Here is a 15,380-nt window from a genome sequence, read left to right on the forward strand (position 1 = left end):
GGTCATTCACTAGGTCCCCCCGTGTGGTTGTAGGATTTTTGCTCACCGTTCTTGTGATCATTTTGACCCCACGGAGTGAGATCTTGCGTGGAGCCCCAGATCGAGGAAGATTATCAGTGGTCTTGTATGTCTTCCATTTCCTAATTTCCTAATAATTGCTCCCACAGTTGATTTCTTCAAACCAAGCTGCTTACCTATTGCAGATTCAGTCTTCCCAGCCTGGTGCAGATCTACAATTTTGTTTCTGGTGTCCTTTGACAGCTCTTTGGTCTTGGCCATAGTGGAGTTTGGAGTATGACTGTTTGAGGTTGTGGACAGGTGTCTTTTATACTGATAACAAGTTCAAACAGGTGCCATTAATACAGGTAACAAGTGGAGGACAGAGGAGCCTCTTAAAGAAGAAGTTACAGGTCTGTGAGAGCCAGAAATCTTGCTTGTTTGTAGGTGACCAATACTTATTTTCCACCTTCTTGGTAAAAGAGCCCTTACACCGCCAGGAGATGTGTTGGGTCATTGTCCTGTTGAAAAACAAATGATAGTCCCACTAAGCCCAAACCAGATGGAATGGCATATCGCTGCAGAATGCTGTGGTTGCCATGCTGGTTAAGTTTGCCTTGCATTCTAAATAAATCACATACAGTGTTACCAGCAAAGCATCCTCACACCATAACACCTCCTTCTCCATGCTTTATGGTGGAAAATATACATGCAGAGATAATCTGTTCACCCACACCGTGTTTCACAAAGACAGTTGAATCCAAAAATCTCCAATTTGGACTCCAGACCAAAGGATCAAATTTCCACCGGTCTAATGTCCATTGCTCGTGTTTATTGGCCCAAGCAAGTCTCTTCTTCTTATTGGTGTCCTTTAGAAGTGGTTTCATTGCAGCAATTTGACCATGAAGGCCTGATTCACATAGTCTCCTCTGAATAGTTGCTGTTGAGATTTGCCTGTTACTTGAACGCTGTGAAGCATTTATTTGGGCTGCAATTTCTAAGGCTGGTAACTCTAATGAACTTGTTCTCTGCAGCAGAGGTAACTCTGGGTCTTCCATTCCAATGGTGGCGGTCATCACGAGAGCCAGTTTCCTCATAGCGTTTGAACAGGGCTCCGGGCAGCCGAGCGGAAATGGAGGAAAACTCGCCTCCCTGCGGACCTGGCATCCTTTCACTCCCTCCTCTCTACATTTTCCTCCTCTGTCTCTGCTGCTAAAGCCATTTTCTACCACTCTAAATTCCAAGCATCTGCCTCTAACCCTAGGAAGCTCTTTGCCACCTTCTCCTCCCTCCTGAATCCCCCCCCCCTCCCTCTCTGCAGATGACTTCGTCAACCATTTTGAAAAGAAGGTCGACGACATCCGATCCTCGTTTGCGAAGTCAAACGGCACCGCTGGTTCTGCTCACACTGCCCTACCCTGTGCTCTGACCTCTTTCTCCCCTCTCTCTCCAGATGAAATCTCGCGTCTTGTGATGGCCGGCCGCCCAACAACCTGCCCGCTTGTCACTATCCCCTCCTCTCTTCTCCAGACCATTTCCGGAGACCTTCTCCCTTACCTCACCTCGCTCATCAACTCAACCCTGACCGCTGGCTATGTCCCTTCCGTCTTCAAGAGAGCGAGAGTTGCACCCCTTCTGAAAAAACCTACACTCGATCCCTCCGATGTCAACAACTACAGACCAGTATCCCTTCTTTCTTTTCTCTCCAAAACTCTTGAACGTGCCGTCCTTGGCCAGCTCTCCCGCTATCTCTCTCTGAATGACCTTCTTGATCCAAATCAGTCAGGTTTCAAGACTAGTCATTCAACTGAGACTGCTCTTCTCTGTATCACGGAGGCGCTCCGCACTGCTAAAGCTAACTCTCTCTCCTCTGCTCTCATCCTTCTAGACCTATCGGCTGCCTTCGATACTGTGAACCATCAGATCCTCCTCTCCACCCTCTCCAAGTTGGGCATCTCCGGCGCGGCCCACGCTTGGATTGCGTCCTACCTGACAGGTCGCTCCTACCAGGTGGCGTGGCGAGAATCTGTCTCCTCACCACGCGCTCTCACCACTGGTGTCCCCCAGGGCTCTGTTCTAGGCCCTCTCCTATTCTCGCTATACACCAAGTCACTTGGCTCTGTCATAACCTCACATGGTCTCTCCTATCATTGCTATGCAGACGACACACAATTAATCTTCTCCTTTCCCCCTTCTGATGAACAGGTGGTGAATCGCATCTCTGCATGTCTGGCAGACATATCAGTGTGGATGACGGATCACCACCTCAAGCTGAACCTCGGCAAGACGGAGCTGCTCTTCCTCCCGGGGAAGGACTGCCCGTTCCATGATCTCGCCATCACGGTTGACAACTCCATTGTGTCCTCCTCCCAGAGCGCTAAGAACCATGGCGTGATCCTGGACAACACCCTGTCGTTCTCAACTAACATCAAGGCGGTGGCCCGTTCCTATAGGTTCATGCTCTACAACATCCGCAGAGTACGACCCTGCCTCACACAGGAAGCGGCGCAGGTCCTAATCCAGGCACTTGTCATCTCCCGTCTGGATTACTGCAACTCGCTGTTGGCTGGGCTCCCTGCCTGTGCCATTAAACCCCTACAACTCATCCAGAACGCCGCAGCCCGTCTGGTGTTCAACCTTCCCAAGTTCTCTCACGTCACCCCGCTCCTCCGCTCTCTCCACTGGCTTCCAGTTGAAGCTCGCATCCGCTACAAGACCATGGTGCTTGCCTACGGAGCTGTGAGGGGAACGGCACCTCAGTACCTCCAGGCTCTGATCAGGCCCTACACCCAAACAAGGGCACTGCGTTCATCCACCTCTGGCCTGCTCGCCTCCCTACCACTGAGGAAGTACAGTTCCCGCTCAGCCCAGTCAAAACTGTTCGCTGCTCTGGCCCCCCAATGGTGGAACAAACTCCCTCACGACGCCAGGACAGCGGAGTCAATCACCACCTTCCGGAGACACCTGAAACCCCACCTCTTTAAGGAATACCTAGGATAGGATAAGTAATCCTTCTCACCCCCCCCTTTAAGATTTAGATGCACTATTGTAAAGTGACTGCTCTACTGGATGTCATAAGGTGAATGCACTAATTTGTAAGTCGCTCTGGATAAGAGCGTCTGCTAAATGACTTAAATGTAAATGTAATGGTTTTTGCATCTGCACTTTAAGAAACTTTCAAAGTTCTTGAAATGTTCTGTTTTGACTGACCTTCATGTCTTAAAGGGATGATTGACTGTAGTTTCTCTTTGCTTATTTGAGCTGTTCTTGCCATAATATGGACTTGGTCTTTTACCAATCAGGGCTATCTTCTGTATACCCCCCATACCTTGACACAGCACAACTGAATGGCACAAAAGCATTAAGAAGGAAATAAATTCCACAATTCACTTTTAAAAAGGCACACCGTTAATTGAAATGCATTCCAGGTTTTCCTGTTTTGGTTACTACATGATTCCATATGTGTTATTTCATAGTTTTGATGTCTTCACTATTATTCTACAATGTAGAAAATAGTAAAAATAAAGAAAAACCCTTGAATTAGTAGGTGTTCTAAAACTTTTGACCGGTAGTTTATATATAATATATAGGAATATATATATATATGTTATTATAATATTTTATGTTAATGCTATTAATATGTATCTTGTCAGTCTCAGAAACATAAAAACCTGACCGGCAAATGGAGACACTTTGGACAAAACACAAGTGAATAGCCAATGATCGACGACGTTACTGAATGACAACCAACCAATGGTAGGCATGAATGTTCTCGCGCTGGGAGAAATTTCGGTGTCGAGCGCGTAAGTTGACTATCATTGTTTTGTCCATAGCTAACCGTCTAACCACTGTCTGAAAACAGTAGCTGTATTATATACATCCGCATTTCATACATAAAGATAGTCAAAGTATTTGTTTACATGTTGTATTTGTCACACCGATACCATTTTACCCAGAGATGTTGGCGCTTTCCTGACCAGCCAGCTAAAGTTAGCTTGTTGCTAACTAACGTTAGCACGCTAGCTAGCTAGTCAACAGCACACACAACAATGGTTTTTGGAGTGTTGCTGCAGTTGAGGTTGATAGTAAACAATCTGGTAAATTTGGTATTTTCCTGATAGGTTTCAATCAGCGCCTTCTCGTTTAATCACATAATACATCTCCACTTTAGCTGTTAACGTTACGCGCTAAGTAATTAAGTTAACTAGCAAGACTTCCTTACGTTTAGCTAGCGAAGTTAGCTAGTTAACGTTACTGACTGTCTAAGCTGATGGTCCGTGTCCAGTCTATTTTCGTTGTAGATAACGTAAGCGTACAAACAATGTTTGTTATATTTGTTGTGATTCGGGCGTGTGAAAAAAAGACAGGGGTGGAGATTGCATTGTAATCTATAATAATGTGTAGCAAGCCCTGGCCTAGCCAGAGCTATCCAGGGGTGTTTGTGACTGCGCCTGATCCTGTGTCATTCTCATATTGTAAAAATGGTTGACCATAAATGTAACAAAACGTTGAAGGGCGTAGGCCTTGCATTAGATAGACTCACTAAACCAACACCTTGTTTGAACTACAGTGGGAATAACTGAACAGAGCAGGATATAGGCCTAGGTTTCAGATTGCATGACAGTGATAACAGTGCTATGTTACTTTTGAATTTGCCTGAGGCATCATTTTAACAACATTGTTTTTGCCTTCAGCAAAGAATAGTCCCTATCTGATGGCGGTTGCCTCAGCAGCAGTTATGGACAGTATTGTAATCCTTGATGATGATGAAGAGGAGGAGAGGCCTCAGCCTTCTTCCTCCACCAGATCCTCTAAACTCTCAGCCAATCAGCGTACTCCCCCCAAAATCCAGCAGCCCGCTCCTACTCACATCACCCAATCTCCGTTCGCCATGGTGAAGAAAGAGAGCCATGTTCTTCAAGCAGAGAACCAGAAGCTCTTTACTGAGGTAAGAGGGTACATTAATGGATGGATAGTGGGGATGATTGGTACGGTCACACTACAAATACATGAGTTGCGCTGCAACACTGGCAAGCAACACTGCTAATGTGACTGAGTCTTTGCTGGCTATTAGTTCATCACAATGTTGTCAGATCACTGAAATCATAACGTGATTGTGCGTTATACTCTCAAATTTGGAACTTCTTAATCAGTGTTTTTCGAATCCCATAGTGTGTGCAAGCTTCTTTTCCAGCCCAGCACTAACACACCTGATTTATAACTAATCCACTAAACTTAAGCCCTTGTATTGAGCTGGAACAGAAGTCTGCACCCACTCTGTGGGTCCACCCTGGAGCCCCCCCGCTCTGGCCCCGCACCCCTGTCCCAACCAGTGCAAAGATTGAAGAACACTCCTCTAAACCTCTCTCCCTCATTCACTCCCCTGCCTCCATTTGTTCAGTTTGTAGATTACTGCTCGGCCCAAACGCAGGACTGCCCCGAGGTCATGACCTTCCTGCACGCAAAGCACTCCAAGGCGTCACCGGACTTTCTGTCCTCGGTGGAGTTCCGCAACACGCTGGGCCGCTGCCTGACGCGTGCCCAGGCCAGCCGCACCAAGACCTTCGTCTACATCAACGAGCTGTGTACCGTCCTCAAACAGCACTCGGACAAGAGGAGGCAGAGTGTTGTGAAGGTGGGGCCTACTGCTGGGGAGAAGGAGGAGGAGATGGAAGAGGAGGCACCGACAGATGAGCTACCGTCTACCTCAGGGCAGCAGGAAGAGAAGGAGGAGGAGGACGAGAAGGAGAAGAAGACTAAGAAGGCTTCCCGGAGACAGGTCAGCAGTACCATAGATGGACAGTGTCCATGAGTTCTCTATAGCTTTATCCCCATTCCTTTTCTTTTGAAAGTGTGCACTTGGTCACCCTCAAGGGTTTGAAAGCATTGTATTGGTCTAGATGAAATATACCAGGCATACCTCCATCACTCTCGGTCTCTCAGATTGCGTACCTGGAGAACCTGCTGAAGATGTACAATGATGAGATCCGGCGGCTGCAGGAGAAGGAGCTGAGTGTCAACGAGCTGGAGGAGGAGGACTCCAGCTATATCCAGGAGCACAAGCTAAAACGAAAGGTCAGATCACCAAGGCCAATCGCTCAGTTGGTTGGAGTGTGGTGCTTGTAAAACCTGAGGTTTGTTTGATTCCTGCATGAGCCACATAGTAATACATGTGTTAACTGTACGTGGCTTTGATAGAAGTATCTGCGAAACGACTGTTTTTTGAGTCAGTGAAAATCTCTCTCGTATAGATGATGAAGATCTATGATAAGCTCTGTGAGCTGAAGGGCTGCAGCAGTCTGACAGGCCGAGTGATCGAGCAGAGGATCCAATACAAAGGGACACGCTACCCTGAGGTCAACAGAAAGGTAACCAACACGTGACATAATCAACCGACTCATTGTTTGACAACCCAATGCTTTTTGACCACTGTTCATTTAGTTAAATAGACTGCGGGTGAAAATGAGCTTTATAACCAAGTAGGAGAGAAATCAAGGAAATAAGTATAACTAGGAAATAAATGCATGAAAACATAACGATATACTCTGACCCTTTCCCACCTCCAGATTGAGCGTTTCATCAATAGTCCCGAGGCTCAGCTGAATCCCCCCGACTACACGGACATCCTGCAGCATGTCCGTCGGGCCAACGAGCGCCACGGCCTCAACCTCAGCAGAAAGCAACTGACCCAGATCTCCCAGGATGCCTTCCGCGAGACTGGAAACCGACTGCAGGAGAGACGCCACCTCGACATGGTCTACAACTTCGGCTCACACCTCACAGACCTCTACAAACCCGGTAAGAGAATGTAGTATACACACATCTCTACATTCCTGGTTGGGTGTGTGTGTGTCTTATTCTGTCTTTCTGTGTCAAAGAATAAAGAGAAATACACACTAGGGCTAGGAATTGCCAGGGACCTCACGATACGATGTCAAATCAAAGTTTATTTGTCACGTGCGCCGAATACCACAGTGAAACGCTTACTTACAGGCTCTAACCAATAGTGCAAAAAATGTATTTGGTGAACAATAGGTAAGTAAATAAATAAAAACAACAGTAAAAAGACAGTGAAAAATAACAGTAGCTATGCATATATGATGAACAGAGTAGCAGTACTGTAAAAGAGGGGTTGGTGGGTGGCGGGACACAATGCAGATAGCCCGGTTAGCCAATGTGCGGGAGCACTTGTTGGTCGGGCCAATTGAGGTAGTATGTGTAGTTAAAGTGACTGTGCATATATGATAAACAGAGAGTAGCAGCAGCGTAAAAGAGGGGTTGGGGGGGCACACAATTCAAATAGTCCGGGTAGCCATTTGATTACCTGTTCAGGGGTCTTATGGCTTGGGGGTAAAAACTGTTGAGAAGCCTTTTTGTCCTAGACTTGGCACTCCGGTACCACGTGCCGTGCGTTAGTAGAGAGAACCGTCTGTGTCTGGGGTCCTTGACAATTTTTAGGGCCTTCCTCTGACACCGCCTGTAGAGGTCCTGGATGGCAGGCAGCTTAGCCCCAGTGATGTACTAGGCCGTACGCACTACCCTCTGTAGTGCCTTGTGGTCAGAGGCCGAGCAATTGCCATACCAGGCAGTGATGCAACCAGATGCTCTCGATGTTGCAGCTGTAGAACATTTTGAGGATCTCAGGAACCATACCAAATCTTTTTAGTTTCCTGAGGGGGAATAGGCTTTGTCGTGCCCTCTTCATGACTGTCTTGGTGTATTTGGACGATTCTAGATTGTTGGTGATGTGGACACCAAGGAACTTGAAGCTCTCAACCTGCTCCACTACAGCCCCATCGATGAGAATGGGGACGTGCTCGATCCTCCTTTTCCTGTAGTCCACAATCATCTCCTAAGTCTTGGTTACGTTGAGGTATAGGTTGTTATTCTGGCACCACCCGGCCAGGTCTCTGACCTCCCTATAGGCTGTCTCATCGTTGTCGGTGATCAGGCCTACCACTGTTGTCGTCTGCATACGTAATGATAGTGTTGGACTCGTGCCTGGCCATACAATCGTGGGTGAACAGTGAGTACAGGAGGGGACTGAGTACGCACCCATGGGGGGCTCCAGTGTTGAGGATCAGCATGGCATATGTGTTGTTACCTACCATCAGCACCTGGGGGTGGCCCGTCAGGAAGTCCAGGATCCAGTTGCAGAGGGAGGTGTTTAGTCCCAGGATCCTTAGCTTAGTGATGATTTTTGATGGTGTTGAACGCTGAGCTGTAGTCAATGATTAGCATTCTCACATAAGTGTTAGTTTTGTCCAGGTGTGAAAGGGCAGTGTGGAGTGCAATAGAGATTGCATCATCTGTGGATCTGTTTGGGCCTTATGCAAATTGGAGCGGGTCTAGGGTTTCTGGGATAATGGTGTTGATGTGAGCCGTTACCTGCCTTTCAAAGCACTTCATGGCTACGGACGTGAGCGCTACGGGTCTGTGGTCATTTAGGCAGGTTGCCTTTGTTCTTGGGCACAGGGGCCATGGTGGTCTGCTTGAAACATGTTGGTATTACAGACTCAATCAGGGACATGTTGTTAATATCAGTGAAGACAACTGCCAGTTGGTCAGCACATGCCCAGAGCACACGTCCTGGTAATTCATCTGGCCCTGCAGCCTTGTGTATGTTGACCTGTTTAAAGGTCTTACTCACTTTGGCTACAGAGAGTGTGATTGCACAGTCGTCCGGAACAGCTGATGCTCTCATGCATGCCTCAGTGCAGCTTGCCCCAAAGCGAGTATAGAAGTGATTTAGCTTGTCTGGTAGGCTCGTGTCATTGTGCAGCTAGCGGCTGTGCTTCCCTTTGTAGTCTGTAATAGTTTGCAAGCCCTGCCACATAAGACAAGCGTCGGAGCCGGTGTAGTATGATTCAATCTTTGCCCTACATTGACGCTTTGCCTGTTTGATAGTTTGATAGTTTGATAGTTCGTCGCAGGGCATATCAGGATTTCTTGCAAGCTTCCGGGTTAGAGTCCCGCACCCTTTAGCTCAGTGCGAATGTTGCCTGTAATCCATGGCTTCTGGTTGGGGTATGTACGTACAGTCACCGTGGGGTTGACGTCCTTGATGCACTTATTGATAAAGCCAGTGACTGATGTAGTGTATTCCTCAATGCCATCGGAAGAATCCCGGTACATGTTCCAGTCTGTGATAGCAAAACAGTCCTGTAGTTTTTAGCATCTGCTTCATCTGACCACTTTTTTATAGACCGAGTCACTGGTGCTTTAATATTTTATTTTAAGCAGGAATCAGGAGAATAGAGTTGTGGTCGGATTTACCAAATGGAGGGCGAGGGGGAGCTTTGTACGCGTCTCTGTGTGTGGAGTAGAGGTTATCTAGATTTTTTTTCCCCCTCTGGTTGCACATTTAACATGTTGATAGAAAATTGGTAGAACTGATTTAAATTTCCCTGCAATAAAGTCTCCGGCCACTAGGAGCGCCGCCTCTGCGAGTGGTTTCCTGTTTGTTTATTTCATTACACAGCTGACTGAGTGCGGTCTTAGTGCCAGCATATGTCTGTGGTGGTAAACAGCCACGAAAAGTATAGCTGAAAACTCTCTAGGCAAGTAGTGTGGCCTGCAATTTATCACAATACACTCTGCTTTAGGCGAGCAAAATCTAGAGACTTCCTTAGATTTTGTGCACCAGCTGCTGTTTACAAATATGCACAGACCCCCCACCCTCGTCTTACTGTGCTGTCCTATCTTGCCGGTGCAGCATATATCCCGCTAGCTGAATATCCATGCCATCATTCAGCCACAATTCCGTGAAACATAGGATATTACAGTTTTTGATGTCCCGTTGGTAGGATATTCGTGATCGTACCTCATCTAATTTATTGTCCAATGATTGCACGTTAGCGAGTAATATTGACGGTAATAGCAGCTTTCCCACTCGCCTCCTGCGGGTCCTCACGAGGCATCCCGCTCTGTGTCCCTCTACCTGCGTCTCCTCCTCTTGCAAATAACGGGGATGTTGGCCCTGTCGGGTGTTTGGAGAAGGTCCTGTGCTTCCTGCTTGTTGAAGAGAAAATCTTTGTCTAATCCGAGGTGAGTGATCGCTGTCTTGATATCCAGAAGCTGTTTTTTCCGTAATATACGGTTGCAGAAACATTATGTACAAAATAAGTTACAAATAACGTGATAAACTCCCACATAATAGCACAATTGGTTGGGCATAAAACTGTTGCCATTTCTTCCGGTGCCATTTATGTATTGCAATTAGATACTGTGATTTTATTACAATCTGATTTGCCAAACATAATGTTCACCATCTGTCTGCAGCAGAGGGACAAGAGAGAGCCATGAGAGAGTTTTGATCAGTCATGGAAATAAGTGCTGAAAACCAATTGGCTATTTAAAAATAAGATGGAGAACAAGCTAGGATGGAAAAATACTTGGGGTTTTGGTGCAGGTACAGCCAACTAGTGCAAAAATAATATTGTGATATTGTCAAAACTATACGATATAACGTTTTAAAAAATCGGTAATATCCCATTATGTTGCTGTATCGATTTTATTATTTAAAAATAGCTGTAACACACTTCATTCACCAAGCTGTGAAAACCTGGTAGTTGATACAGTGACAGCAGTATGCACCAGTACGTTGTCTCAACCTTCTTGCCCTTTGTGCTGTTGACTGTGCCCAATCATGTTTCTACCATGTTTTGTGCTGCTAACAGGCTGTTGTCATGTGTTGCTGCCTTGCTATGGTGTTGTCTTTAGGTCTCTCTTTATGTAGTGTTGTGATGCGTGTTTTGTCCTACATTTATTTTAATACAAAATAAATAAAGATCCCAGGCCCCCGTCCCTGCAGGAGGCCTTTTGGTTGGCCATTATTGTAAATAAGAATTTGTTCTTAACTGACTTGCCTAGTTAAATAAAAGTTTAAAAAAACAAAATGCATTTCGGGTCGAACTTGGGAAAACTATTTAGGAAGATTTGACTACAAAGTTACTAACTCCCACCATTTTTTTGTCCCTCTTTAATTTTGCCCACTCTTACCAGCTACTGACCCTGCCCTGTTGGACCACACGTTGGCCCGTAAGCTGCGCTCTAACCGGGAGGTGGCTCTCTCCAGCCTGGAGCAGGTCATCTCCAAATACGCCCTGAAGCAGGACGACACGGAGGAGGAGGAGAGGAGTAAACGGATAGAGAGAGACAGGCAGAAGAAAGAGGTAAGAGACGTAGAAGGAGAAACGTGGTGGCAATTCTGTAATTGTCACCTGTTATTATCAGCCAAAGCTTTTCCACATCTGCTTTAAAAATGATTTTCCCAACAATTGATTACAGACACATTGAGTTATAAGTGAAATAATCTATCACAATTCCAGTGGGTCAGAAGTTTACATACACTAAGTTGACTGTGCCTTTAAACAGCTTTGAAAATTCCAGAAATGTATGTCATGGCTTTAGAAGATTCTGTGGATGTATTTCAAGGCCTACCTTCAAACCCAGTGTCTCTTTGCTTGACATCATGGGAAAATCAAAAGAAATCAGCCAAGACTTCAAAAAAACAATTGTAGACCTCCACAAGTCTGGTTCATACTTGGGAGCAATTTCCGAAAGCCTGAAGGTACCACGTTCATCTATACAAACAATAGTACGCAAGTATAAACACCATGGGACCACGCAGCCGTCATACCGCTCAGGAAGGAGACGCGTTTTGTCTCCTAGAAATGAACGTACTTTGGTGCGAAAAGTGCAAATCAATCCCAGAACAACAGCAAAGGACCTTGTGAAGATGCTGGAGCAAACAGGTACAAAAGCACTGGGGTGGCAGCATCATGTTGTGTGGGTGCTTTGCTGCAGGAGGGACTGGTGCACTTCACAAAATAGATGGCTTCATGAGGGGGGAAGCTGATGTGGATATATTGAAGCAACATCTCAAGGCATCAGTCAGGAAGTTGAAGCTTGGTCGCAAATGGGTCTTCCAAATGGGCAATAACCCCAAGCAAAGTTGTGGTAAAATGGCTTAAGGACAACAAAGTCAAGGTATTGGAGAGGCAATCACAAAGCCCTGACCTCAATCCTGTAGAAAATTTGTGGGCAGAACTGAAAAAGTGTGAGCAAGCAGGCCTACAAACCTGACTCCGTTACACCAGCTCTGTCAGGAGGAGTGGGCCAAAATTCACCCAACTTATTGTGGGAAGCTTGTGGAAGGCTACCCAAAATGTTTGACCCAAGTTAAACAATTTAAAGGCAATGCTACCAAATACTAATTGAGTGTATGTAAACTTCTGACCCACGAATGTGATGAAAGAAATAAAAGCTGAAATAAATCATTCTCTACTATTATTCTGACATTTCACATTCTTAAAATAAAGTGGTGACACTAACTGACCTAAGACAGGGAATTTGTACTCGGGTTAAATGGCAGGAATTGTGAAACGCTGAGTTTTAATGTATTTGGCAAAGGAGTATGTAAACTTCCGACTTCAACTGTATATGAATGACTTATGTCACCACTCGGCACCACTCACTGTCTGTTGTGTATATCAGTCATTGGCGCAGGAGGCCACCACAGCCGATGACAATCCCTTGGCGAAGGGAGAGGATGATTGTGAGGAACAAGCTGAGGAAGAGGATGATGAAGACGATGAGTCGTCTGATCCAGACATCGAGGAGGAGATCCAGGCCAGCAAAGCACAAGCAGGGCCAGGTGACGATGATCATTTGCATTTACATAGCACCTTTCTCAAATTGTGTTTTAACACTGGTTGGCCTGGGTTTTGGCGACAACGTAGATAAAATAAAAATCTAGTTTCAACTGACTTGAGTTTTATTTTTTTCAGAGGAGGAGGAGGACAACGAGGTAGAGGCAGCAATCGAGAGTGAAACCGAGGTGGATGGGGGGAGTGACGGAGACCAGGATGGAGGAGAGAAAGAAGAGAACGCTGAGGAGGACACAGACTCTGTGACGAGAGGAATCAGCCCCGTCTCCCGGGGTGACACTCCGCGGATCTCCTCCTTAGTCGACCAATCCCCCACAGACAGCCCCAGCCAATCGGAGGCGATAGAGGCCGACAAGGGGAACGAATCATCCGATACCAACTTCAGAAAGGAAGACGTGGTTTCCTCCAATCACATTTCGGCTGTCTCTGTAAGCACTAGTGTGGAAACTAAGGACTCCTCAGCCTCCCCCATGGCGGCGAATCAGGTCTCTTTGCCTCCGTCACCAGTGCTGATTTCGACCAATGAGGACTCCTGCACGGTCATCACTGAGACGAGGTCAGCAAATTGCAGCCCCAGGCCACCCAGTCCCAAAGACACCTCCAGAGGCAGGAAGAGAAGGAGGAAAGAAGAGGTGGAATCCCGGAAGTTTCACAACGGGGATCTAAGGCACCACAATGGGAGGTGAGTCTAGCACCCACATTTAATTATGTTTAAATAAAGTCCATGGACGATATTTATCCATCTTCAACTGTAGAGACTTGAATGAATGAATTATCTCTCTCCATCTGCAGTCAGAGTGACATCCCTCTGGACATGGGCGTGGTGACCAGTAGCCTCCTGCAGGCAGACTCCACCAGGGCAGACACTCCCACCCAGGAGATGGTCACCAGCTCCCAGTCCACCCCGCCACCGAAGAAAAACAAGGTGGGAGTAAATGATATCACTACACATTTTTCCCCATGTATGCTCAGCACATCGTACCCTTGCGCTGAAACACGTCTCGCCCCTCTAAAAAAACAAAAACATCTGTCACCTCTGTGTGTCATACACATGCTCCGCAGCCATGACATGTCACTAAAAACCTTTGTTTGTACAGTATGCAGACCTCTTACCAACGTCCATTTTGTGTCATTTTCAGGTCAACGTGGCCACCCAGTGTGACCCGGACGAAGTGATCGTCCTATCGGACTCGGAATAACCTCTGCCCCCCACCGTTCTGGGTGTTCACGCTTCCCATTACTAGTCTGAAACCAGGTCTGTTTATGCTGCACAAACAGATCTGAGACCAGGCTATCCCACTTGACTTCCAAACTAGTGCCTGCTAATGTGAACTCTTGAAAATGTACGCATTTTCAGACGGGAGAGGGTAAACCTTTCACTACAGATTTAAACTGGCGACGGACGTGGTAGTTTACCGCCAATGTTTACATTCATATTTATATGCCAATTTTATTTCCCAGTGTCTGGATTGAGCAGGGAGGGAGCAGCATCACGTCAGGTTATTTTTTTATTTTAGCTGTAAAAATGAGTTCAATTAGATATTATTTGACCTGTTTTCTTAGAAATCTTTTTGCCTCTTATTTTAGATGGGTGAATGAATTGGGTGTCTGGGGTTAGTGTGCTGGCAATAGAAGATGAACACAGGAGTACTGTAACTTAGATTTATACAAGGCCAATACAGGATCTACATCAACTTTGTCATGGATCATTTGGTGTTGCTGTGTCCACATAGTGACACCTAGTGGCCTGAACGCCGCTATTTCACCCAAGTAATATGCAATCGCAATATGTTGTCAGACTGGCCGTCAGTTTAATTGTGTTCAAGATGCCAAACGAATACAATTAAGCAGATGCGTTGACCTAAATGACCAGGTACAGCTTTGCATTAGCATGAACTGTAGAGCAGTGTCCTACTTAATGCAGACATAACCCCCACATTGACTTTTCAGAAATAGTTGTGTTCAGGGTGATGGACTACACCTCCAATGCCCATCTCAGCATGTAGTAAGGTGGTGTTTGGGTTGGTTTGCATCAAAGGAGCGTTCAGAATCCCTCTTGCTTGAGACTGCAAACAGTGGTAATGATTTTTCAAATCTCCCTAAGATGCTTTGGTTGGATTCCCTTGTTTTTACCAATTCAATAAGATTACGGGGGAAGACCGCTTAATTGTTATCCATTTTTCCTTTTAGTACACTGAGAAGCAAAGGGCATATTTCCTTTTAAATAAACTTTGATAACGCTCACCAGGTGCTTTGTGGGTAAAGGCATAAGGTAAAGTAACATGAATTGTACATTTGGAGAAGAGTGACATGCTAATACAGATTACAGAAATGAACTTTGAAGACAATGTTTTTATTGAACTTTTATTTAACAAGGCAAGTCAATTAAGAACACATTCTTATTTACAGTGGCGGCCTACCAAGAGCCAAAAGGCCCCCTTGTGAGGACGGGGATAAAAAATGTAGGACACATCACGACAAAAGTGACACTACATAAAGAGAGGCCTAACACAACATGGTAGCAGCACAAACATTGTTAGGCACAGACGACAGCACGAAGGACAAAAAGGTAGAGAACGCATCACGGGAAGCAGTCACAAGTGTCAGTAAGTGTCCATGATTTGAATCTAGCAATGGAGATAACTGTCCAGTTTGAGGTTTTTTTTTGCAGCTCGTTCCAGTCGCTAGCTGCAGCGAACTGAAAAGAGGAGC

General features: G+C 46.0%; 1 protein-coding gene across 1 annotated transcript; it reads left to right on the forward strand.

Annotated features, from left to right (window-relative positions):
- Positions 1-3,704: 3,704 nt before the first annotated feature.
- LOC124043540 (death domain-associated protein 6-like) lies at positions 3,705-14,912 on the forward strand. The gene is made up of 11 exons (XM_046362224.1): positions 3,705-3,800; positions 4,692-4,945; positions 5,399-5,776; positions 5,941-6,072; positions 6,249-6,365; positions 6,564-6,795; positions 11,002-11,171; positions 12,496-12,655; positions 12,789-13,350; positions 13,461-13,593; positions 13,808-14,912. The coding sequence occupies exons 1-11, from the start codon at positions 3,764-3,766 to the stop codon at positions 13,865-13,867; spliced, it is 2,235 nt and encodes a 744-aa protein (XP_046218180.1). The 5' UTR covers positions 3,705-3,763; the 3' UTR covers positions 13,868-14,912.
- Positions 14,913-15,380: the final 468 nt, after the last annotated feature.

Source organism: Oncorhynchus gorbuscha, linkage group LG09 (assembly GCF_021184085.1).
Source record: "Oncorhynchus gorbuscha isolate QuinsamMale2020 ecotype Even-year linkage group LG09, OgorEven_v1.0, whole genome shotgun sequence".
Taxonomy (NCBI): domain Eukaryota; kingdom Metazoa; phylum Chordata; class Actinopteri; order Salmoniformes; family Salmonidae; genus Oncorhynchus; species Oncorhynchus gorbuscha.